General features: G+C 48.4%; 1 protein-coding gene and 1 long non-coding RNA gene across 5 annotated transcripts in view; one reads left to right on the top strand and one right to left on the bottom strand.

Annotated features, from left to right (window-relative positions):
* Window positions 1–11,712, bottom strand: part of LOC310710363 — a 58,935-nt gene extending 47,223 nt beyond the window's left edge. Inside the window, exon 1 of the long non-coding RNA XR_014527968.1 lies at window positions 10,815–11,712. This is a non-coding gene — a long non-coding RNA (uncharacterized lncRNA). The remainder of the gene's footprint in view (window positions 1–10,814) is intronic.
* Window positions 11,713–17,914: 6,202 nt separating this feature from the next.
* Window positions 17,915–26,405, top strand: part of FOXG1 (forkhead box G1) — a 51,337-nt gene continuing 42,846 nt past the window's right edge. For 3 of the 4 annotated variants that reach the window (XR_014527495.1, XR_014527499.1, XM_083509045.1), the window contains exon 1: window positions 17,915–20,165. Coding sequence is in view for 1 of the 4 variants with exons in the window: in XM_083509045.1 (XP_083365171.1) it covers window positions 18,699–20,141 (1,443 nt within the window). In the remaining 3 variants the exon portion in view is untranslated. Of the gene's footprint in view, window positions 20,166–25,806; window positions 26,147–26,405 lie in introns of those variants that run through there. The other variant, XR_014527496.1, reaches the window with a different exon arrangement.

Raw genomic sequence — 26,405 nt, 5'->3', positions numbered from 1 at the left:
TCACCACAAAGGCAATCCTTTTCAAAGAAAGCCCATTCACACGTTCAGCCGCCAGTCGTCACGTGCCGAATGTGATCAAAGGACGACGCAGGTTGGCATGAAAATGCGCCGGTTCCTGATGACTTGGGAAAAATCTCGGGTCTCTGAGGTGACAGAAAAGTTCCTTTCTGCGGGAGTTAGATTTGTGGCAGGTTCCTGGGCCACACACGCAGTTCGAGACGGAGTCCTTGCTCCCATGATGAATATGCATGTGTGAATGAGCCCACCTCGGGGTGTTGGAGGGCAGCCTGTGGGAAAACGTGCCGGATTTCGCTAATATGTGCACCTAATATCCGAACGGGCGGGGGGCGGGCATTGCCTTCAATGGATATGAACTTCGTCCTCGATGAATCTCAGGTGGTGCGTCTGGGATGATCCCACGCGGTTGGTGGGTTGATCTTGACTTGACATCCAATTCAGGTTGCAGTTCACTGTCTCTCCCATTCCTAGTGGAGCCAGTGGCGCTACTCTAGAGCAAGCGACATTGGGACAGCGAGAAGCTTTCCTTTCTGCTCTTGCGAGGGAGAAAACTTGGACTGTCCTCTTTTCTTTCTGGAAAAGGAAGGGGGGGCAGAGCCGGGAGCCGCTAGGTTGCCCGGGCCAGAAGCCCCCTGCCAATTTTCTAACCATCTAGGAACCGACATCGTAGACGAAACAAGGAGCTCGGCGATGGAAAGGCAGAGGCCCACTCGCCTCTCAGCCCACCCAATTGATAGTCCGCCACTTCGGACAAGCCAGAAAGAAAAATGTTTGGCAAAGTGAAAGGCCGCCGTTGCAGAGCGGAGGAACCCAAAGAGAAAGTTTGCAAATAGCTGCGTCCTCCTACCTCCTCCTGAACATTGCCTTAAAACTTCTGGTTGGTCCTGTATGTTGAGCTTGGGACGGGGGCGGCTGTGCCCCCTTTAGAGAGCTGTGTGAGGGGCAAAAATAACCCTCCCTCTTTTTAAAAAATGATAATAATAATAATAATAATAATAATAATAATAATAATAATAATAATAATTAGTACCCCGTCCATCTGACTGGGTTGCCCCAGCCACTCTGGGCGGCTTCCAGCAAATATAAAAACATAAAAGAACGTTAAACATTAAAAAAACCACAAAAAACCTTCTCTATACAGAGCTGCCTTCAGATGTGTGATGTCTTCTCATCAACAGAAACACACACAAATCCAAGAAAAGCCTATTAGGCAATAATTTAGAATAGCCTCAGTGTCTTTTCCCAAACTTTTTGGCCTGTTTTATGAAATCATTTTGAACTGAGAAAGAGAGCGAGAGAGAGAGACGCTGAGGGAGCAACTCTCTAGGCTCTACTCGGAAGAAAGTCACACTAAGTCCCATGGGGCTACTCTCAAGTAAGCGTGCATAGGATCGAAGCCCTTGCTCAGTTTTTCTTGGCTTCGTTATACCGAAGAGCGTCAAGCTGACGGAAAGCTTTTCGGCCACTAGATGTCGCTGGTGCAGTTCAAATGAGCCGTGCTTCACCTGCGCTAGCCGAGCACTTGGGGGGGGGGAGAGTTTTTCCAAAGCTTTGCAGAACATAAGCATTTGATTTGTAACAGATCGCATTATCATTTCCTGAAAAGAAACTTTTTTATTTCAGGTGTGTGTGTGTGGAGGGATGCTTGTGGCGTGTTTTGAAAGAATTAGACTAGTTTCCTCTCTGCTTCTATGGAAGCTTTGGTTCTGGTTGGTATCCGGGGTCTGATCTCCAGCTTCGCTCTCTTACGGCGCAAACCAATACACGTCCGGCACAAGCCTCAATGGCGCTTGCCGCCAGATAAGTGGGTACAGGATTGCAGCCACAAATGAGTAAATTTAATATAAAATAAAAAAAAACCACCATGCCTGGTCTCTTGAAATATTCGCTCCCCTGGTAGGCAGAAAAGAGCGATCCGTGCATGCAGGTCCTTTCCAAAGAAACGCGCGCTACTGTGAACGTAAGAAGAAGGCGAAGACTCCAAAGCTATTGAAACACAACAGGCAAGACCTTCTGCAATTCTCCCCTAAGTGAATAAATAATTGGGACCGTGGGGAGTGAAGCTGGAGACCGAGAGCTCAGCAAGCTCGATTCCTTGCCCAAATTTCCGCTGCTTGTGGGTGGGTGGGGACAGCGGGTAGGGTACTCGGGCTCAGTGGCGTAGCGTGGGTTGTCAGCACCCGGGGCAAGGCAAGTAATTTCTGCCCCCTAACCCGTGGATTTTAGCACTGATTTTAGCACTGCGAGTGCAAGCGCCCCCCATGTTGCACCCGTTGAGGCCGGCCCCCCCTGCACCCCCCACGCTACGCCACTGCTGGGGCTCCCTCTAGTCCTATGAAATGAGGGTTGTGGGGAGGGGGCGCCTGGGAAATCACGTGGGCAGGATGGGAGTTCGAGGAGCCAGGGCTCCCTCCCCCGCCCTCCCAAAGTGTCCTCCCCCCACCACCGACGCCCGCTCTGGCTCCCCCGCCCCTCCTTACCTCCCCACGTTGTTTAGCGTGCCTTGGGACCAAAGGCAAACAGCCGCGAGCCGGTCCTGGGAAAGGCTCCAGTGACGAGGAACATTTTTTTGTTGTGGTGTTAAGTGCTCGGGCATTAGCAGCCCGAACACGTAGAAAAGGGCTAACATCTGCGGTTTAATAAAATGCCGGCAAGAAATTATAGACTTGTTCGTTAAAAACGAGAGCCAAGGGCTTGGCTGATCAGACCCAGCTAGTACGCACAAGCACACAAAAAGGCAGGTTGTCGTTGTTGGTTGTTTTTTTTTGGGGGGGGGGGAATGCTTGTTAACAAGGATGCAAGGATTCGAAGAGGCATAAAAGGGAGATGTGTTAGTTTAATGCAACAACCGCGTGGTCTTTTTCCTGATTTCGGTCGATTTGGAACGCTCAACTCTCGAAGTTTTCAGATAAAGGCAAACTGTGATGACATGGGAGGCTTTTAAAACAGGTCTTGGACAAAGTGTCTAAAACTTTGGGGATCGCTTTCAGATTTGCACAGAAATGTTCTACCTTCCTCCGACTCAGTTCCTCTTTGTACAGGTTAATCCACTTTGTCCCCCCCCCCCCCGCAAATAAAAACTCACCCGCAAGCGATTGAAGCTTAGCACCATCAGCAGAGGACATGCAAATCAATGGGACTTTTGCGCGTGTGACTTCAATAAGCCCAGGATCTCAACCGATATGAAAAGAAGTGAAACTAGGGCTAGGCCAACCTAAGGTGTTTTATTTGGAAACGTCAAAGATCTTTGGGGTTTTTTTCCAGAAGAGAAATAGGAATTTGTGTTTTAAAAACACCAGAAACGTTTGCATCCCAGAATTTCGTTAACTTCGAGGGAATCACGCTGAAAGAGCCCATGAAGGAACTTTACCTATAAAACCGTTTAATAACAATAACAATACTAATAATACTATTGGGAAACCCTTCAGAGTTCCAACCCTCCTCTTCTTTTCGCTGAGGAAACCTTAGTTCAGACCAGCTTCCAAATCTTGCAAAATGTGGCTAAAACACTACCTAGTGCTTTTACTTTCCAGATTGCAAATAGAACTGAAGGAGACTCATAGGTACAACCCGGCCACAAGCGAAATAGAATAATTTTCAAGCTGCTTTTGTTTTTGTTACATTCTGCTCCTATACTGTTTTAGTTCTGTGTTCTTCTGCTTCCGAATCGCGGGAAATTAAACCGAGTTGCCGTTTTACGGTCAAACATCTCACACAATGAACTATGGGATTTGTAGTTTTTACAAAGACTCTAGAAAAGACAGACCTGCCTAAGAACCTTCCCCAAGTTCACCAACCGAACTATAATTCCCAGAGCTCCTTGAGCGGAATCGTGCCCATCAAAGCGGTAGCGTGGATGCGGCTTACGCGCATGTGCACCTGTATGCTAGGGGTAACAGGGCTTTGCTAACTCCTCTGTGAAATCTGTACTGTATTCGGTCGCCTTTTAAAAATGGGTAAGAACGTCAAGTGCCTGTATGCGCGTAAAAGAGTGTGATGGCGTGATTTAAAGCATCGACACTCAGGGTTTAACCTCCCTTCCCAGCCAGCAGTCCTACGAGGCGTTAGAACTCCTGAATAAGACCAGAATATCTTTCTCTCCCCCTTCCACCCAAGCAAGTGTTGTTGCTGTCGCTGTTGTTATTAAACTTCGCAGATCCATGCCACAGACATGGGAGGGGCTTCGTACAATCAGATCTGTAGATCACGTCAAGTGTTAACAAACCAAGGCAACTCCAAAGCAAATATTGTGATCATTGTTATTTAGGAGCCCAATTTAAGGAGGAATATTAACATGGATGTGGGGTCCTTCTCGGTGATTGGCTGTAAGGGGGAAAGGATAGGGACCTTTCCCTGTAGGTGGCGTCCTTTAGGTAGTGACTAGCCGAAAGGCGCAGAGGTGTAGTCAAATCATTTCCCTTCCAATGCACACCAGAGAGAGAGGGAGACAGAGAGAGGGAGAGACAGAGATTTAGTTGTTACAGAAAGGGCGGAAGGGTGGGTGAAAGTCATCGATCGCTCCCCAGCAAAAGTATGTTTCCCCCTCACGTGGTTACAAATAAAAACTGTTTGAATAAATAAGGTTTTTACCCCCTTCTTCATCCTGAACATTTTGTTGTCAAAGTGTTAAATGTTCCCGTCATTTTTATTCAAACACTAACATGATTACGGCCAATTATATATTCACCAGTGTTCCTTAGTTTAGAGTAATTGTACTTGTCACTAATAAAACAGACATAATGGATCGCTCCTGCTCTGGATTTTCAAGCAATTTTCTGTAATTTGATTTGAATTATACTTTGTAGCTTTTTTAAAAAATATATATTTTCTAATCCTATTCGCTGGGAAATTGCCGCTCCGTTCCTTTTTGGGGGGGTGTGTGGAAAGGAACGTACACGTCCCTAACATTTATAAATAGAATTCAGCCCTTGGGGGGGAATGGGGGGGCTAGTGCACCCCCTTTAAAAAAAACCCTCTCCACCTCACACACTGAGATTTCGAAATCCGAAAGAGAAGCGCACGAACAGGTTTGTTTTTGTTGGGTTCAAGAAAGGAGAGCGAGTAAAAGGCGCAAACAGAAAATATTACATGCCTAATCATATGGGGTGACTATTGTAATGGGTTTGTTGTTCCTCATATTCTTCAAAACATAAGAACATGTCGAGACAGGCAGTTGAGGGCTTCTTTTTAAATATATATTTATCAAGGGAGAAGGGGTATACACACACACTGCTACAGGAAAATATAACGCCAATTACGTTCCTCGAAGCAATTAAGCTAATTATCTACATACTGTTCCTATGTTCTTTTTGGAGTCGATTACACAGGTAACGACCAACAGTGACTTAACTCTCTGGAGGCGCACAGCCTCGATCCAGAGATCCCAGCCCTATGGCTTTGTCGTGGGCATCCGACGTGCCAGCAAACCAATCCAATGGGCAACTAGGGCATTGTTCCAAGTGGCCTTCTGTGTACTTCAATGGGACTTGCGCGCCCGCCCCCTTTGGCTTGGTCCACTTACAACTATGGACTCTTTAAGTCATGGATTGAGCTAACTATACCCCCCCTCCCGCAAAAAAGCAGATTTTTTTTTTGGTGCCGGGTCCATCCGCTTTGCCCGGCCCTAGGAAGACGAGACGCACCATTAAGGCTGCGATCCTATGCATACTTACCTGGCAGTAAGCGCCTTTGGATGCTATACGGCTTACTTCTGAAAGGACACATACATGTTTGGATCTCTTTGTATTACAAACAACACACATACCTGGGTTTTCCCGAAGGCTGGCAAGACCCACCTTCGTAGGACTACCCTGAGAACTCTAGGTCCTGGATTCTGAGACTCACAGCTTCCAGCCTTCTTGAAGAAGCCGTCCATAAGTAGGCCAGGGCACCGAGGGCAATTCTTTATTGTTTGTGCCCAGGACCTGGGATTCAGAGGTAGACTTCCTCTGTACCTAGAGGTTCCCTTCCGCACCCATAAACCATGGCTAGGCCCTTCTGCCACAGATTTCTCCAACCCTTTGTTCAAGCCATCCACGCTTCTGGCCCCTGTATCTTTGTTATACACGCGGGTGGACAAATTACCCTGATGGTCCCTAACATCCACCGTTTTAAGGCGGGGAGGGGGTGGCAGCGGGAGAGAGGTGTCTTCCTGGCAAAGTTTGTATTTTGCTACTAAACCATCAGTTTCAGCAGGTGGGAAAGCCCCTCTTCTTCCTCCTCTTCCACTGCGGAAGGATAGAGGCATAACAGGCAATGTACACTGACGTGGACGTCATTAGACACACTGGGCCTTAATGCTGAGTGAGGTTTCTTCCCTTTCTTTACCCAACAGGGAAGTGATGATCTGGGATGGAAACCGATTTTGTACCAACCGAGAGGCGGCCGTCGAATTCGACGGCGCACCGACTCTGCCTGCGTCGATGTTCTGGCTACTCTTTCTGGGAAAGAGACGGAGGTTTCCACATTGGAAACAGAAACACGCATGTAAACGAAGGGTCCATTTTAACCCCAAGTTAACGTCTGAGCAAGGGTCAGGTGGAGCTAGAACCGTGAGAACGACTCCTTCGCTTCGGGTTTTCACTCATAAATTCCTTCCCTTACCAACCATTAGGTTCTAAGTCCTCATTTATGAACTGTGGAGCCAGAAAGTGGCTGGAATAATCTTCCCCCTTGCTGCTCTGTCCTAGACGCTCCTATACAGAATTCAGTCCCTCTGAATTAATAAAGACCGACTCCCGACTAAATGCAGACTTAAACGGCGTTCCAACGAATGGGGATAAAAACACGGCGCTTTGCAAAGCGGAGCGGCGACGCTTTCAGCCTGCATCACAACTCCATCTCCGACGCTTTTGCTCCTCAGCCAATTTAATTTAGGGTAGCGTGTTAGTTAGGAGTTGAGGATCTGGTGCAAATTCTCCTGATGAGGTTTCAACACTTAGAACTAGTCAGGCTGTCTCAGAGTTTTGACATCTACAGCTAAAGCACCATTTCTCAAAACAAAGGGAGTCAACGAGGAGGACTCTCCCCCCCACACACACACATACACACATTATTATATATCTCAGTAGGGAAAGCTTAAGCACATACGAGCAGCCTCACTGGAAACAATAGTTCTTACTTCCGAGTAAACATGCACAGGATTGCAATGCGCAATCCTTTTTAAAGTCTTCAGTCATACACCGCCCAACCTTTCTTAGTCCAAAGTTGTGCTAGAACCAGGGAGGCTTATTTTTTAAAAAAAGTTTTAAGGGTGAGAAATGAGCGAAATGTAAATGATGTTTTAAATGATTTATACACACTACGCAGAAAGAGAAAAGGGGGGGGAGAGGGAGAAGAAATATCAATACCCCCCAAGGATCGCTTTGTTTTACTTGGGTTTCCCGGGTTACAGGATAATGTGGTCCTGGAGTTGCACTTTGTAGGATGATCTCGAAAATAATAATCAATAATGTCCCACCCTCAGTGTTTGTGTTGATGTGCGTGAGAGAAACTGTTGTTATAATTGGCACGCTAAATAAATCCAAATACACAAAGGATTCTGGAGAACTCTGGATCTCTCTTCTCAGGCGTCAGTGCCCGGAAGGAAGGGCAGAACTACAGGGACTTTATCCACCACTAGACGTAATGTGTGGCAAAAGAGGGAGGAAAGAAAGTGGAGCGTGGGTGGCGGAGGCGGCGGGGGAGTCTGCAAACTTTCCGTTCTCATCCGTAGGAGGGCAGAAGAACTTCTAGGGCAGACCTTTCCTTTCCTCCCTCCCTCCCGTTCTTGTTTTTTAAGATTTCCGCCCCCCCTTGCAAATTCCAAAGCAAAACAAATCGCATTTCTCCCACTGAGAGGGCGCGAGAGTGGGATTTTTTAAAATTCCATTTTTAAAGTCACATTCAGAAAAGATCAAGCTTTGTGTGTGGAAGTCTTGCTGGAACCGTCCAAGGAAGGAAAAAAGAAAGACAAAAAATAAAAAACTACCTGAACGCCCTCTTTGTTCTAAAGTGCCCTGAGCAAGTTCGTTTAACTCTTTGGCATCCTCGCCTCCCCGAGGGTGTTCCCACCCGAAGGCAGCCCAGGCCACCCCGAGGCAGGTCCCCAAGCAGACGCCCCTGGACGGCTTCAGCCTCCCTCCGTCCATCGCCCGAGGAGCGCAAATCGCCTCCTTCCTCTCTTGGCGTCGCCAACCTAGGGCGCCCAAAAAGGGCTTCAGTGAAAGAAATGAAAGCTGGACGAGTGTTGTGTTGTCTTGTTTATCTGCAAGCATCGCGACACTCCCTTGCTTCGGGGCCCGAGCAGTCACAAGCTGGAGGAAAATGGGATCTCCTCTGCCAGTTTTCAAAGCAAGATCAAAACAGGTTAATTCGGAGTTGCTGCACTCCGGAGAGGTGGGGAAAGAACGCTTCGCTCTCGAGGTTCTGCTACTTGGCATGGAGAGGCTTAACCCGCTACAGGAGAGGTCCCTAATGGAGCTGTGCGTCCGCCCCGCCATTTTCGCAACAACTTTTCCTGTACTAGTGCGTCGTCACCATCCTCAGCTCCTGACAACGGAAATTCTGCGGAGCAAGAGAACCGACACCAGAGACAAATGTTTAGAACTGGGCCCCAGTGATTTCCATAAAATTAAATCGGTTTTGGTTATGGATGGGGAAGAAAATAGCCACACCTTATGAGTTGTTGTTGTTGCTGTTGTTTAAAGGGAGGCGTTAGTGTTTGCCAACGATGGAAAATTAAAACTTCGTATTTCTCATGCTCCAGAAAAGACGGTTTTAAAGAAAAGATTGGGCGAATGCAACTCAATTAGAGATGCCTCCAGATTTGATGCCTTAAAATTATTGTTATCGTTTTCATTGTTATTATCATGAGACACGGTCATCTAATATTTTGGTCATTTTGGATACCAGAGATTTAAAAGGAAACGTTAAAAACTTTTCCCTGAGTGGGTGTGCATTTGCTGACTAGCCACGGTTTGAAGTACAAACTGAACTTCTTCTTCTTCTTCTTCTTCTTCTTCTTCTTCTTCTTCTTCTTCTTCTTCTTCTTCTTCTTTGGAATAGTTCTCCTTTGTTATGTATATTGCCTCCGGAATCAGTTGGAGGGGGGGGCGTTGTGGTTTTTGGGCTTTTTTTAGGGTTTTCATAGTGATATCTACCGACCAAAAGTTTGACTGAAATATACTCCATAGAATTCATTTATGGAAAACATTTCACACGATCTATATGACTCTTAGGAGGTGGAGGGCCCAATCCCATAGCAATAACTCGCACACATGGGTTTGCCATCTACTTTTACTGTTCACAGAACAAAAAATAACAATCTTAAAATTGCCATCTGCTCCGAAACAGGATTTGCCGCGCATTCCCTAGAAATCCTCAAGAAGACGCAGAACTGTACACCAGAGATCCGTGATTCCCATGCCCACAAAACATTTGCCAAAAGAACGCTCACCCTGGAGGGCAGATTTGGCTAGATCTCTTGGCATTAAGTGAAATACACACACAGGAATACACACACCCGTACATTTGTGTGTGTAGGTGTGTGTGTAAATATTTCCTGTTTCTCCTACAACTCTAGAAGGGTCTTTCCCGACCAGGCACGACAGTTACTTGTTTTTTAGGTTTCTAAAAAAATAATAATAAGCAAATAGGAAGCTTCGACCGAAAAACGAATGCTTTAATATTCACACCCTTCGACGTAAATGTTGCGACACCGTGGCGCCCCTCCAGGCAGAGAATTAGCGCGTTGACGCCGTTCTTCGTGGGTAGTAGCTACTGCCTTACATTCCCTCGCTGCCTCGTTAGAATTGCAAGTGAGTTTGCGGAATGCCTTCGTAGGTTCTGGAGCGCGCCCGCCGTGGGAAAGTTTGATCACCCGGTCTCTGTCGCCGCCTCCTCTCCCCACCGCACCCTTCATCTCCCCCACCCCTTCCCTTAACCCTCACAACATCAAGAAACGCGTGTTGAACGTACACACACGCACTTTGACCGCCCCAGTTTTGGGGTGTTCTCTTTTACTAGCGATCCAGACACTTCGAACTCTGCGCCTGGGAGGTTGGAATGGGAGCAACCGGATGGACGGTCGACCCCGGCGCGCGTCTCTCTTCGGAAGAGAGAGCGAGCTCTGCGTGACTCGGCAGCTTGCGACGTTCCAATGGATCCGAGAGACCCAAGCGATGACGCCAGCCAAAGGCATCCTACCCGCCCGCCCCCGCCCTTCCGGAGTCCACGGCTGCAATATTTGCGCGCTTCCTTGGGAGTAAGCCAAGGAGTAGCGTCGTGGGGGACTTACTTCCAAGGCAGCGTGCAGAGGACCGGACTCGCAGGAGGACCCAGACCCTATTCCCCTGGTTCGGGATTGCTTCTCCAGAACTGACTCTAGAAACCTCAGCATTTGCGCCCGGCCAGGACTCAGTGTTTAACAGCCAAAAGCAGGCGCGGGGGGGGGGGGGCAGAGATGGGTACTTAGTAGCCAGTGAAGTCAAGTGGTCGGGAAAGGACAAGGAAGGCTGTGGAGCTGAATCCGTCCCCCTAGTTTAGCTCCCAAGAGGGCCGCTCGCGCGGTCTTGGGCGCCGCGTGCGCCGCCGCCACCTCCTCCTCCATGCCAATGAGCATTAGTCATCCGGTGGGAACTTGGTGTTCCATACAGCGCTAGCATTAGGGGGAGTTTCCCGAAGCCTGCTGGAGAGAAAGTCTGTCTGGTGGGCTACCCCCCCCCCCCAAAAAAAAACACCACACGCCCTAGAAATGATTTAGAATCTATTCATTCTCAACCCACCCCACCCGCCACCGGTTCCCATTGCCCACGTACCTGCTTGGAGAGAGATGTACAAAGAGTTTCCACCGTCTCTGGAGGCCCTTGGGATCTCGCCAGCGTCTCCTCTCCCTCCTCTGTAGAAGACAATCCGGAGCAAACAGTTCTCAAGCTCCAAGCACACTCTTTCTTTCTTTCTTTCTTTCTTTCTTTCTTTCTTTCTTTCTTTCCATCTCAGCCTAGACTCTCTCTTCCACCGATTTTTTTTAATATTATACATATATATATAGATAGATATACATTAAAAAAATTTTTTTTGCTAAGGGTTTCAAGCAAATTTCCTCTTGCCACAATGTTATGATGGAAGGGATGCTGAAATGACAGGCCCCGTAGACGCTTGTCTTCTTAATCATGTGCTTCTCTTAATTTAGTTTCAGCGCCGGGGCTTTGGTGTGTGTGTGTGTGTGTGTGTGTGTGTGTGTGTGAACGCGCGCACCCGTGTGCGCGCCACGAAAGGAGAAGCCGCTGACAACCTGCGGCTTCCTAATGAGTGACGAGGCAGGGCTGCGGCGGCAAAGTAACACTTCCCTGGTGTGAAGACCTCTTACTGGGAAGTTTAGTTCACTACTGTTCTCGCCAACCTAATCGTAGAACCTGTAACCAAAACCCGCAGAAGAAGCCTACAACACGCTAAAGAGGGAAACTTCTAATCACTAGATGTTCGCGCCGTTCCCAGCTGCTAAGGGTGACACCAGAGTTGGCGAGGGAGGCAGGAGACCTCTCTGACAGCAGAGATGGGGGAGACTTTTTTTGGAGGGTGGCGGCACAGTCCTAGCTCTTTCTCTATGTGTGCATCTTGCCGTCGAGAAATCATTCTTTCTTCTCTGTCTAGGTTAATATCTAGCTAACGTCCCCCACCACACTCGTGGCTCCAATCATCCTACTATCTCCTTTGAATTTCCTTTTTCTTTCTACCTCGCTGGCATCTGCCTCTCTCATCTCCGTGCGCGCAACCACATTCCTTATCCACGTCACCCCCCTCTAGTCCCTACGTTTCTCGGTGTAGTCAAGAGCAAGTTGGGAGGCGAGCTAGCCGGGGCAGAGCGAGGGGTCTCTCCACCTAGGACCACGTCTAAGCACTAGAAAGCATCTGTTTTGCGTCCAGAAGGTCCCAGGTTCAATCCCCGACATCTCCAGGTAGGACTGGGAGAGGTTCTGTGTCTGAACTGGAGATATTGAGCTGGGTTTGACTTTGTAAAGGGACGTTTGCTATGTTTAGTGTAGTCTCTCGACTCTTCGGATCACCCCAGTGACACCGCAGCTTAGGCTACTCAATGCCTTTAGCAGTGAATTTAAGAAGCCTTCATTGCCTTCCCAAGTTAAGGGCAATGGAATCCCATCGTCTAACGCCTATCTTGACCCCGGGCAGGCTCCGCCACCCTTTGGGAGCCCCCCACACTAACAGTTTGCAAAGCTGACTGCTTACACATTGTACATTTTAAAAACACTGTTGTCCCCAAATATTTTTGGGAACTGTAGTTTGTTAAGGGGTTGGGGCAGGGCTTTTTTCCAGCGGGAACTTGCCAGAACTCCGTTTTGGCACCTCTCAGTTGGGCGCCATTGCCATTATAAGAGAACAAGGGAGGCATTCATGGTGAGTTCCGGCACCTCTTTTTTTTCTAGAAAAATAGCACTGGTTTAGGGAATTGTTAGTCTGTTATGGGTAAGCTACAGTTCCCAGGATTCTTGAGGGGAAACAAGGAACTTTAGGTGCATGGGGTACAAGGCCCACTGAATTCCATGGGACTTGCTTCTGAGTTCTGTACAGGATCGCGCTGTCAAGCAGAGCAATGACGCTGTCTCATCGTACTTTCGAATCAATTTAGTGTAGATAAGGTGATTGGTTTTCCGAAGACCTGGCCCTCCAAATTCATTTTTATTTCACCAAGATCGTGTGTGAAGAACCCTGGAAGTCAGTAGAGGGGGTTGGGAGAACTGTGTGGGGATTTCAATCCATGACCTGTTGTTGTTGTTGTTTAGTCGTTTAGTCGTGTCCGACTCTTCGTGACCCCATGGACCAGAGCACGCCAGGCACTTCTGTCCTCCACTGCCTCCCGCAGTTTGATCAAACTCATGCTGGTAGCTTCAAGAACACCACCCAACCACCTCATCCTCTGTCATCCCCTTCTCCTTGTGTCCTCCATCTTTCCCAACATCAGGGTCTTTTCCAGGGAGTCTTCTCTTCTCATGAGGTGGCCAAAGTCTTGGAGCCTCAGCTTCACAATCTGTCCTTCCAGTGAGCACTCAGGGCTGATTTCCTTAAGAATGGATACGTTTGATCTTCTTGCAGTCCATGGGATTCTCAAGAGTCTCCTCCAGCACCATAATTCAAAAGCATCAATTCTTTGGCGATCAGCCTTCTTTATGGTCCAGCTCTCACTTGCATACATCACTACTGGGAAAACCATAGCTTTTACTATACGGACCTTTGTTGGCAAGGTGATGTCTCTACTTTTTAAGATGCTGTCTAGGTTCCTCCTAATTGCAAAGTGGGTTTTGCTTCCCTTTGGACCATAATAAGCAGGCGCACGGAGTTGTCTCCCGTTCCAGAAAATCAATATGGGCAGCTGAAGGGGCGAATCCGTGTCTCCAAGAGTTAAGGGCGGGGGGAGTTGTAGCCTTTTCTATTGCTTTCTTCTACCCGCCATGTTCGTTTGCTTCGGATCAAGCATCTGCTATGTCGTTCTTCTTCACAGGCACATTCTCAAGCTTGACGGGAAAGTCTCTTTTCTAGACTACCCCAATGAGGCTGCAGATTCTAGAGCTGCGCTCTGCATCTCTCATCTAGAGCGAAGAGCCATACAACCTCCAGACGTCTTAAACCTGGAAGGGTGAATCTGTGGCCTTCCAGTTGCTGTTGGACTACAACTCCCACTATCCCTGAGCATTGGCCTCGCAGGCCAGGACTTGATGGGAGATGGAATCCAGCAACATCAGGAGGCCCATTGGTTCCCCAATACCCGATACCAAAACCTCCACAGCCTTCCATCGGCTGTGGGACACAGATGCACTTCTGGTTGGGTTAGGAGGACATACACTAATGCCGTATTTGGTGGGAATTTTGTTGTTGTTCCTCTTAGTTCTTTGCAATGAAAGAGGGCGCGCAAAATATCAGGCAAGGAGCATAGCAACCAATCTTAGGGCTCCATTGCTTTTAAATGAGAAAGACTTAACGGGCCGGTTCGAGTCGCTCATTGAAATCGATGTGACTTAGACAGCTCAGTCATGTAAGAAGTGAGTCCCTTTGAGTTCAATGCTTAAGTAGTTACAGGATTGCAGCGCCAGGGTGCTTGACTTTAGCTCCCATCGCCTCCCAAGATAATGCGAATTAATAATTCCTGCTGCATGTTAAACTCTCTGAGCGATGAAAGGACGAGGGGTGTCTTTGTACCTTTTCCACTCATGTATAATAAAGACCAAAATTGGGGCGGGGGAAGGAGTTCTGATCCTTCCTGGTGTTTGCGACTGGGCAGCAGCCAGAGGAGTGATCCTTGGTTTAGCCCAGATTTATCAACCCCTGCACCTGTGACGCGAGGCTTTCCCATTTAGTTGGTGGGTGAGTCTTGGCGTCACAGCCATTCGCCTGTGACTGGCGTGCGTGATCAGTGGGAAATAAAACAGGCATTGTAGCATCGCAACCTCAGAGTCGTGGCTGGGGAAGGGGACCTTTGGGAAAGGGCTCCTGCTCTCTTTCCGGAAAGAGAAATCCACTAGGCTGGCCACTAGGCTAAGCTGACGAGATTCCTGCTTGTATAGACTTTCGCTCCATTCGGCGCCCGATCCAGAGGGCAGTTAAGGATGGCGCACAAATAGAGTAATTTTTTTTTTGGGGGGGGGGGCGTTGAACCTCAATTGAAATCCGACCTCTTGACTTTCATTTTTTCGTTCTGGAGAGGTGGGGGACAGTTGATAGGCCATCTATTTAATGTCCATAATTTTGGAACAAAAGGGATTTAACTTGTCAAACTTTGACCAAGGAATAACTACTGTGGGCCGGCGGGGGCGTTCTGCTACTGTCTTTGTTTGTTTGCTTTTCTTTTGTGTGTTTTCCCTGCTTCATTTTCACGCCGGATCCCAAGGCAGTGTAAACGCAGCTCTGACCTAAGGAACACCTCGGAGCATTAAATTTTCATCAGGCGATGTAGTGTTACAATAAACAAACTTTCTCCTTCCGTTCTGTTGCAGAGCAGGGGCTTTGTTGGGGGGGGGGCCATTCCATGTTAACAAACAATGCCCACGTCGGGCACTTTGTGTATTAAATGGATCAAAGAGCTTTGATAAGGCACAATGGCCCCGATTGTCAAGACCTGATTGAGTTAATATCATATCAGCAAATTCGACAGCCAAAGGAATCGGTTGCTCCTCTTTGTGTTCCACAACCAGCGCAGATTACAAATTTTAATGATCCGAAAATGTTTGGTATACAAAATCATGCTTATTTCAGTATTAGCAAAAACACAAGAATTTTTGCAACACAAACACCCAGCTGTGTCTATTTTAAAAGCAGTTCAATGACAGCTTGCACTTATGAGCATGCAATCAGCTAATTTCGCTTTTTTCCCCCTTCTGTGTTAATCAACACTTTCCTTCCTGCATATCATATAGTATCGTTGCTCCACATCAGTAAATGTTTACCTAAGCTGTCCTTTCTCCAGAATTCGATTTCAGAAGGGAAAAGGCGATTCAGGGGGAAACCGTGGTTTAAAAAAGCACAAAAAATGGTGCACCAACTACCATAGAGTAGTTGGTAGGAGTAATAATAATAATAATAATAGTAATAATAATAATAATAATATTCATTATCTAACTTTAAGACAGTCCTGCAACAAATAGTTGGTTCCATCGTAGTGCTGTATGTTATTGAGCAAATAATATATTATATTTTGGAAAATGCAATCCCTTACTCCTTTTGGGGGGTTGTTTTGGTTGCTTATAATCCCTTTCATCTTTCCCACACCTCCCCCAGACCACTAACAACTGCCTTTTGCGAGGTAGTGTATATAAATGCCAGTGAGGCAAGGTCATTCGAGGTTACCCCAACCCACAAAGGTCACGGCATCTCCCAACTGATAGGGTTGTTCCTACTCCCCCTCCCTCTTAATGTTGGGATCGACCACCACCCCTTTTAAGATATTCCGTGGTATGTATATCTTTTTAAAAATCGCAATCACTCTGCATTTGCAACAATGTACGTGGAAAGTACTGGTGGTGTGATGTGGATTAAACAGAAACTAATGGGACAACTTTGCTTTAAATTTGATCCGGATATTCCCCGCAACGCCCACCCCTGGTGACATTTTGCTCTCTGATTTTTGGTCGTCCCCCCGCACGACTCATGCAGCAAAAGGCTGCATGTCTCGCGCCTGCAGAATGGAGAGGATTTAATATGGATGAGTAACAATGAATTATCGTTCGCAGGAAATCCTCGCCGAAAGCTCTCCTTTTTCCGTTTCTATTAACTAAAAGAAAAGTGGGGGAGGGGAGGGGACCAAATCGCGGGACAAAAGTAGCCCCTTTATCTCCCACCCCCATCACCTAGCTGGTCTTTTTTTCCTCCCTTCCCCCTCCAGAAACCCATTCCCACCAAGAATAAAAGCAGCAAACCCCATATATAAAATGCAAAATAAAAAAGAGAGCAGGAAGATCCCAGAAAAACAAAAACAAAAACCGATGCACGGCATTTGGCATATATTCGTTTCCCTTTCCACTGCGGAAGACAGATCATACACAGTTGGAATTATTTTTCTGGCTTAAATTAAAACGCATTTTGTGCTCCTGAGAGGTTCCCAAACTGGCTCCTAGCTCGTATTTTAAAAGAAACACCTGAGGTTCTGCTCGCTTCTCGTAAAGCAAGCCCCCGTTGCACAAAGCGGATCTCAGTCCCGGGTAAACCTGCACAGGACCCGTCCGCGATGGCGGGAGCTGAGGTCAAGTCGGTCCAATTCCCCCGGTGGGCAGAAAGCGACCGGGAGTCCCTGGAAAGCGGCCCGAGAGCCGAGGCCGCAAAGCCTTATCAGCCGGCCGGCCGGTCGCCCGCCCCACCTGGCGCCTTCCCTGCGAGGAAACATGCACAGGACCCGGGGGCGAGAGGGAGCGCGCGCGAGGATCCGCGGGTGAGAAATCACAGCGCAGCAGAGGCAAGATTCGCGGGTGGGGAGGAGGGCGGAGAGGGTTGTAGGAGGAATGGGGGAGGGGGAGGAAACAAAGATAGATTACCTTGAGTGCATTTGCTATTATTATTTTTATTTATGGCCTTTTGACCCCCGTGACTGCGGGAATGACACACAAAAACCCAAGGAAATCCCGAAGCGCCCGCCGTTCTCTCTGGACGTCGTTCATCCTCTCTTTCCCTGGCTGTCCGTCCGTCCTCAGTTCCGCTTCCGAGACAGGCCGACGCCAGGAGGAGCGCAGGGCCTTCCCCGCGCCCTCACAAGTCCACTCTCCCTCCGGAACCGCCTCCAGGACAGCCGCCTTTGCCCTCGCCCGCCCTGGCCGGCCCTCCCTCTTCCGGTATTTCAGGCGCAAAACGAGCCAAGGAGACCCAACTCGGAACGAATCCCTCTTGGAAGCAGGAGGCCTTTCCCGCTTCTGCCGCCGCCCTCCCCTCCCTCCACAATCCCAACATCCCATAAAGCGGCTCCCCCGTGAGGAGGAAAACACCACGACGAGCCACTGAAGAAGCCAGAGACGGAGGGAGAGAGAGAGGCCTACAAAATCCTGCCTCAGCCAAGGCACCACGGCGGTGGGCTTGCGCAAAGTAGTGCCTCTTTCCCCCTCAGCCACCATTTCCTCTTCCCTCCTCTCTCTCTCTCTCTGCTCCCCTGACAGGAAATAAAAATAAATAAATATTTTTAAAAAGAAAACGTGTCAGAATAGATACCTATCACACCCAGTCATACATAGACACAGACATATATATATACACACACACATACATACACAGAAAGACATATACACATACATATATGGAGAGAGTGGTTTTTATGAGGAAACGTGTGTGTGGATTTGGGGGTGGGGTGTTGCCAAGGAGGGGGAGTGGGATTCAGAGGAGGGGAAAGGTAACCTGCCGCGGTGATGCGCCTGCCCCCTTTGGTATCCCTGCGCTGCCGTCAGGGCTGCGAAAGGGTGAAAGGGAGGCGGCGAAGGAGAGAAAGCGCGAGGGGAAGAGGAGGAGAAAGCGCGCCGCCGATTGGCCGGCCGCAGGGGAGACGTTCCTGTACGCCGCGCGCTCTGATTGGGCGGCCGGTGGGAAAGGTTAAACAAAAATTTTTTTACAGCCCTAGTGTGTGTCTGTAGCTCTGAAATTAATTGTAGCTAAAGCTGTCTCGGCTGCTCTGATCCACGGCCCCGGCTGCCGGTTTCCCCCCCGCCCTCCCTTGCTCGGGTGGACTAGGGGGGCTCCAGGCACCATGAAGTAGTTTTGGACAGAGGGGACTCGGGGTTCCGTTTTTTTCAAGGGGGACGACCATCTTTTCCTCCCCTTTGGAAAGCCCCCCTTTTACCCTTTCTTTTTCCTCGAGGGGGGGAAACCTTTCCGCGCCCCCCTTTCTTCCCCCACCCGCCCGTTGCCTTGGCTTTCCTTGCCTGGCTGCTGGGTCCCTCATCTCTTTTTTTCCTTCCTTTTCCCCGACTGCTCCTGCGTCCTTGCTACATGCCTTGCCAAGCACGGGAGCTGGTGGTGCAAGTGCCTGGCTGCTGCTGCTGCTACTGCTGCTCCCGCTGCCTCGCTCCTGCTGCTGCTGCTGCCCATCGCTGCTCCTCAGCAGCCTCCAGCCTTCCTGGACGGACCGAGCAGCGCCCCCCATCATCATCACCAGCTCCTGCGGCCACCACCACCTCTTCCTGCCGGCTGTGCAACTTTCCCCCTCCGCCTAGAGTGTGATGTTGGACATGGGCGATAGGAAGGAAGTGAAAATGCTGCCCAAGTCGTCCTTCAGCATCAACAGCCTGGTCCCCGAAGCCGTCCAGAGCGACAACAACCACAGCCACCACCACCACAACAACCACCACCCGCACCACCACCACCACCATCACCACCACCACCACCATCACGGCCAGCAGCAGCAGCAGCAGCCGCCCCAGAGGGCGACCCCGGATGAGGACGACGACGAGGAAGAGAAGAACCAGCTCCTGCTGCAGCCCCCCGGGGTGGGGGTCGGCGTGGCGGCCGCCGCCGCCGCTTCTGGCGCCGCCGCCACCTCTGGCCCCATGGAGGTGTCCAAGGGGGACCTCTTGGGCGGCAAAGGGGAGCCCGGCTCTGCAGGCGAGCTGGACGACAGCAAGGAGAAAGGAGCGGCGTCCGAGGAGAAAAAGGGCCCGTCGGAAGGGGCCAAGGACGGCGGCAGCGACGGCGGGGGCAAGGAAGGCGAGAAGAAGAACGGCAAGTACGAGAAGCCGCCGTTCAGCTATAACGCGCTCATCATGATGGCCATCCGGCAGAGCCCCGAGAAGCGCCTGACCCTCAACGGCATCTACGAGTTCATCATGAAGAACTTCCCTTACTACCGGGAGAACAAGCAGGGCTGGCAGAACTCCATCCGCCACAACCTCTCCCTCAATAAGTGCTTCGTCAAGGTGCCCCGGCACTACGACGACCCTGGCAAAGGCAACTACTGGATGTTAGACCCTTCCAGCGACGACGTCTTCATCGGAGGCACCACGGGCAAGCTCCGGCGGCGCTCCACCACCTCGCGGGCCAAGCTGGCCTTCAAGCGGGGCGCCCGCCTCACCTCCACCGGCCTGACCTTCATGGACAGGGCGGGCTCCTTGTACTGGCCCATGTCGCCTTTCCTGTCCCTCCACCACCCGCGGGCCAGCAGCACTTTGAGCTACAACGGGACCACGTCGGCTTACCCCAGCCACCCCATGCCCTACAGCTCCGTCTTGACTCAGAACTCCTTGGGAAACAACCACTCCTTTTCCACGTCCAACGGCCTGAGCGTGGATAGACTCGTCAACGGCGAGATCCCCTACGCCACCCACCACCTCACGGCCGCTGCGCTGGCCGCCTCGGTGCCCTGCGGCTTGTCGGTGCCCTGCTCCGGCACCTATTCCCTCAACCCCTGCTCCGTCAACCTTCTGGCGGCGGGACAGACCAGTTACTTTTTCCCCCACGTCCCGCACCCGTCCATGACTTCGCAGAGCAGCACCTCGATGACGGGGCGGGCCGCCTCGTCGTCCACTTCGCCGCAGGCGCCCTCCACTCTCCCCTGCGAGTCCCTCAGACCGTCCTTGCCCAGTTTTACCACGGGACTGTCGGGTGGACTTTCTGATTATTTCACACATCAAAATCAGGGTTCTTCCTCCAACCCGTTAATACATTAACCTCCAAGGGGAAGTCAAGAGACTGTAAGTGAACATTTTACACACCTTTACCTTGTAAATGCTAATGGAGCGAGAGAGAGAGAGAGCGAGAGCGAGAGAACGAGCGAGCGAGCGAGAGACTTAAAAAAATGAGCAAAACAGAAAGGAGGAAAAAAAATACTCACCCAGGAAAAAAAAAAAGTCCAGGTATTTTTTATTAAGTTTCTTCCCCCATACCCTCTAACCCCCATTTTCTGTACGTTTGTTCAAGTCTTTAGGGTCGTTTCTTATTCCAACCAAGCGAGGCGAGTCAGCAAATGTGCAAAAAAAATAATAATAATGATAATAAAATCAGAAGGATACATTGTAGACGATGCAGTTTTGGGAAGGGTTTAAATAAATAAATAATATTAATAATAAGATAGTAGAAGGTATATCTAAACTAGTGACTGCTTTTTTGGCCGTTTGGACTCCGCTTTGACACCGGTGTGTTGGGGTCGTTGTTTTTTCCCTCCTCACGCCGACCCACCAGATTTTCCATGTTTGCAGTATTATAAGTTATCATGGATGTGATGGTGGGTGCAGACCATGAGAGTAAAATTAAAATTTAATCGTGATGATAATAAATTGATGAACGCCACGATGCAAAGTGTCATTTGCGTGGTGGAAGCAGAACAATTAGGCAGAGAAACTCAATAATTGCATTTTGGCCCTGGATTCTTTTGTTCTCTACTCCCTCCCCTTTTAAAAAAGAGCCAATTTTCTCCCCCTCCCTTTTTTGTTTTCCTTTTGTTTACTTTTAGACCAAAGATTGGGTTTTTAGAAAATGCACTCAGTGTACGAAATGTTTTTTTAATAAAATAAAATAAAATACAGCAAATCAGAACAAGAAGGATATCATTTCAGTTTTGCAGCACTGCCCGTTCAAATGAATCCGAGGGGACAAAAATTCATGAATTGCCTTCAGTTTGTGTTGTGTATATTTTGATGTATGTGGTCACTAACAGGTCACCTTTATTTTTTTTTAAATGTAGTGAAATGTTAATACCTATTGTACTTATAGGTAAACCTTGCAAATATGTAACCTGTGTTGCGCAAATGCCGCATAAATTTGAGTGATTGTTAATGTCGTCTTAAAAAAAAAAATCTTGATTGTGATACTGTGGTCATATGCCCGTGTTTGTCACTTACAAAAAAAAATGTTTACTATGAACACACAGAAATAAAAAATAGGCTAAATTCATATATACTCGATAGTTTTTTTGTCTTTTTTAAATCAAGAAGTTTTAGCATCCAAAGGACTTTTAAAACAATAGGAAACTGAAGCTGACCCATAATGTTAGGCCCCACCTCTCAATTGCTCCATCTGCCACAATACCCGAGAGCAAATCTGGAGTTTAATGTTTAAGAGAACTGAAGAACTTCCCCTTTAGTTCCGCTTTCAGAATCTGACCCAATAAGAATAAAATACTCGTAGGTGTGTGAGAGTGGTGTTTTTTAAAAATGGAAAATTTGGCACATGTTGCCTTGAAAACATACTTGATTACTGTTCTATGAGGGAGGGTTTTCGCTAGTTTGTGTTGTGATCTTTTGCGTTTGACTTATTCATGGAAGGGCTAGTGGTGTAGCAATGCTGGGTTATTATTTAACAACAACCTTTGCATGGTCATTCGAATGCGTGCAAGCTTTAATTCCACTCCTGGCCGTTTGCATTTCTATTTCAAAGAGTCCAACAAACCGCTCCAAAGCACATTGCCTTGGAAGCCCTTGACTTTTAAGAGCCTCATTCCTCAACGTATTTGCCCGAAAGTAAGTGCAACGGCCAGGCCTACATCCGAGTAAACGTGTTTTGGATGGGGCTGTGAGTTTCAGGAGTGGGGTGGCGGGTAGGAAGACGGCCTTCCCTCCCCCTTTCTTTTCAATGTGCTTGTGAATGTGTGCCTAAGTTACGGGTGCTCTACGTGTGCGTAGCTCCACAAACAGCTCTCGCTGCTTCATTTTCTTGTGTTTTCAAAAGCGCGGGGCTGCTTGCCTGATATATATATATCTAAGTCCTGGAAAAAAGTATATTTGTCGTCCCCCCTTCCATTTAAAAATGAACTGCACTCGCGTGCGCCCAAGTTTTGATGGAAGGAATCGCTGGAGGAAATGAAGGGTAGGGAAGGAATACAGCAATGATGTCATGGGTTCTGAGGTGATGTGCAGAATTTGCCCTTTGACGAAGTGCACTGCACTGGAATATATGTATATATATGATAGAAGGATAGATAGAGATAGAGTTCTACTGAAGCCCAAGTGTCTGTTTGACGTAAGGAGCTTAAGTTTTCTTACTGCCTGGCCGTTCCGTTTGCTTTTCGCTTTGGGCTGAAGGGGTGGCGTGGCAGCGAAGGTTGGGGGGGTTTTTTTGTGTGTGTTTTTTAAGGCATCCGGTTTGGGGAAGAATTTCGGGAGAAGGAGGGCAGCGATTCTTGCCAATCGCTTCAGAAAACCCGGTGCAGAGGGTTTCTCGGCTAATTGGATCCCGCAGCGAGTCCTTAGAGGACAAGTTGTTCATTTGTTACAATTGTGTAGTCGGCAAGGGGTTCGGCAGTAATGCAATAAGCCGGCTCCCTGCTCACAATGGGGGGATGAAAAATAATCTCTTTGCTGGAGATGCTATCGCCAAACGCTTTAAAGAGGATCTCTCTCTCTCTCTCTCTCTCTCTCTCTCTCTCTCTCTGTTTCTCAAAAAGGAGTTCTCCTCCCCCCAGAAGGAAAAAGGAGAGAGAGAGAGGAATCGGGGAATACTTTAGGCGAAGGATAGGAGAAAATGTTGACATTGCTGGGAAACAAGGGGGAGGTAAGGGGTTGCTGAAGAGTTGATGTTCTTCACGAAGGAAAGAGGGATGGCGTGATTAAGGAGTAGAATTAGGGGTGTATGTGAGTGTAGGGGAAACCTGAGGAAACCTAGCCTCCCCCAAGTTCTCCTAACTCTGTAAAGAAAGTGACTTGGCTGGGGTGGAAATCGCAAAGGACGCTCTCTTGACGTGCCTGACTCCAGCCTTGGGTTATGGGGAATCGTTTGGAAAGCCGGAAATCACAGAAATGTTGGGCGACAATTAAAAAAACAAATATCCTGAGGTTAAAAAAAAAGAGGGGGGTTTTTTGGGGGGGGGAGTTGCAGGAACAGGTTATTCTGAAGACTTCCGATAATAATAATAATAATAATAATAATAATAATAATAATAATAATAATAATAATAATATGTGCCGATTCCAACATGGAGTCTGTATCCTTTGCCAAAGCCGAGCAAACGAGGAGAGGCGTCTGGTGGTGCAGCTGACAAAGGGGCCGATGTATTATTTAACATTTGCCATGGGTTGCATATTGTGGGGAATCCAGCAGCAGGAATTAAACCTGCTATTTGCAGTGGCACTGGCAAAACAAAAACAAAAAAACAAAAAAGACGGGCGGGGGAGGAATCCAAACTCTGACCCGATCCTGCATTGGAAGTGTGTAGACGTGGGGACAGCAGGGGGCTTGGTGATGGCATATGGTAGGTTCCAGATTTGCAAGCCTAATAGAAGGTATAGGGGTTCCCTGCACCCCCTCAATAAGCCTTAACTAGCTAAACTTGCTGCATGGTCATTCCTGAAGAAAAAGAGGTTGTGTGTCTCTCTCTGTGTGTGTGAAAGTGTGTGTCTGCGTAAGTTCCCCCTCGAAGGTGTAAACAGGCACTTGGCGTTTGCAACTCCGGGTTTCTGTCACGGGCTGGCTGCACCTTGAGGCGCTCAGGTGATTCCTCCTCACTTTTTTTTTTTTACTCCAGGTGGAGGTAGGGAGGGTCACGGCAGAAGAGAAGAGGCGTCTCCTCTGATCTGCCAACTCCCGAGATTGCCTTTTGTTTTGATTACGGGGTTGTAGACCGCTTCGGGTGCCATCGCGAGACCTGGGGTGTGTGTGTGTATGTGTGCGTGCTGTATATAAATCGGAAAGAGAGCAAGGCTGAGAAATAGCTCTCCGGTAGTTATATCGTCCAGGCGTTCATTTATTTACTTTTACCTGGAAAGGCGGCGCTTCTTTTTGTTCTGTTTTTTCGGATCAATCGCTACAATGACCATTCAGGTCCTCCTGTACATATGTTAGTGTGTATCCCAAAGCCATCAATACTCTGGCCCTCATTTCATTTACTTCTGTCTCTCAGCAGATGGGCCACACCATTTTGCTTTCTCATGCACTTCTCCTGGTTTGCCAAGGAACTGAATGCTTGATGGTCACCACTTCAAGGTCTGGACATTACTTCCTTAAAGTTTTCACTTGTGAAATCCTGACGGATTGATTACTATCACTCCACCATCATGTCCGAATAATAATAATAATAATAATAATAATAGATATCCAACAAAGTCATACTTAGAGTAGACCCACTGAAATCAACCGACTTAAGTTACATTGAGTATAGCTAACGTTGGGTATCACCCCGTGATAATATCCTGGCGCTCTAGGCAACTTTTAAATTTAGCGTTTCTATATCCTTCAAGGCATGTTGGTAGAAAATACACTTTTTTCACTCCACGTGTATGTTTCGGTTTTTTTTTTAAATTTTAAAAATACATTTATTCGTCGGTGGTTCTTTGGTTTAAATTTTGGGACTGTTTAAACTCTGAAAGGGAACGAGGGGTGGCAACAAATGCTCCAGCCTATAAAGGAAATATTGGATCGTAAAAGAACTCAGTAACAATACATTCCACGGACATACTTAATTTTTTGGAAGCCGCCCAGAGTGGCTGGGGTAACCCAGTCAGATGGGCGGCATAATAATAATAATAATAATAATAATAATAATAATAATAATAATAATATGTCAAACGCCGTTCATACCTAAAATTCTCCATAGAAAGTTCTTTTAGGGACATTTTTACTTGCGGAGAAGTTGGCACCGAAAACAGAGAGGCTCTCTTCTCACTATCAAAATAATCATAAGAAAACATTAGGCTTGGCCTGTCAGAAAGAGATCTGATTTGGCCCTAGAGAAAGAAGGGTGCCGGAGAGCGGCGTTCTGAGGCCTTGGGACTCAGGCAAGCACGCTTTTCCTGGGACTGATCGCATCGCACCGTCTGCATCAAACCCGGTGGAGCTCAAAGCTGTCCATGAGAGATTGATATAGATTTTCGAGGAACCCTCCCATTTTGTTTTAGTCTGAGAATCTGTGCTCTTGTTCAACCTTTATGGGATTGTAATTGCCGAAATTGACCTTCAGATGCCCCCTTTCCTCCTCCCTCTTTTTTTTTTGTTAATAGTGAGCTTCGGTAACTTTAATCCACTCCTTTGTCAAACAGAACTCACCTGGCGTTTACACGGGAGCTATCTGAGTAGGGAGGAAGTTTAGGACAGGAAATTCCACGCTATGTCACACCAGCCCTGTCGTTTGTGCCAGGACGGGAATATAACTAGGATCCCCCTTTCTTTCCCTTCATTTTTTCTAAAATGATGAACTTCTCATATTCATATTTGCATGTGAATGAAGGCATTCCCCCCGCTGTATATTTTTGCAGTGGCTCCCGGGGCAGGTTCCCGTGCCTTAAGCTCAGCTCCTCTAGATTGGAGGCTGTGATGTCCTCGTATGGTGAAGGCGACTTGGTGCGGAAGCCATGGAAGATCCAGCGAGATGTTCTCCAGCCAGAGGCCCGTTGGGTTCAGGTGGTGGTGGTTATGGGGGTGGGGAAGAGGGTCTAGTGCAGGAGGCCTCTGCGGTGGGATCCCTGCGTCAAAAAAAGTGGCGGAGCTCTTGGGTTAGCCAGAGGTGAAGGTGAAGATCATTAGAGGGTGTTTTTTAAGGGTTGGCTGGCTGTGGCTCTTTTGGCTGGCTTTGGGTGATCGTGCCCAGAGGGCGGAGTTGCTGCGATTTCCTACCTCTCAGCGGAGAACCTGCCCTCTCGACTCCACGGCAGAAGGACGGGACCTTCTGGGAAGGAAAACAGCTGGACGAAGGATCTCAGCGAGCCATCCTGGCAGCAGCAGCAGCAGCAGCAGCAGGGTAGGTGAAGTTCAAGCCAGCCAGCCCCCATTCCGCCTTCTCCCTAAGGGGGGTGAGGGGTTCAGGAGAAGAGAGACGGGAAAGCTTCTGTCTATATCCATTCTTCGGCCTTCACCCGGGAAAAATAAATAAATCAAATATTATGAATTCTCTCTCCCTGTCTACCTCCATTTCGATCTGTAAATTTGGACGGGCCAAGAATTGGATCGTCTTTTCTACACCGCACAATCCCCCACAATAGCAACCCCCCCCTTCTCTATTCGTTCTT

This window comes from Podarcis liolepis (assembly GCF_965112155.1).
Source record: "Podarcis liolepis genome assembly, chromosome: 1".
Classification (NCBI taxonomy): Eukaryota; Metazoa; Chordata; class Lepidosauria; order Squamata; family Lacertidae; genus Podarcis; species Podarcis liolepis.
This window is presented reverse-complemented; position numbering and strand designations above follow the sequence as displayed.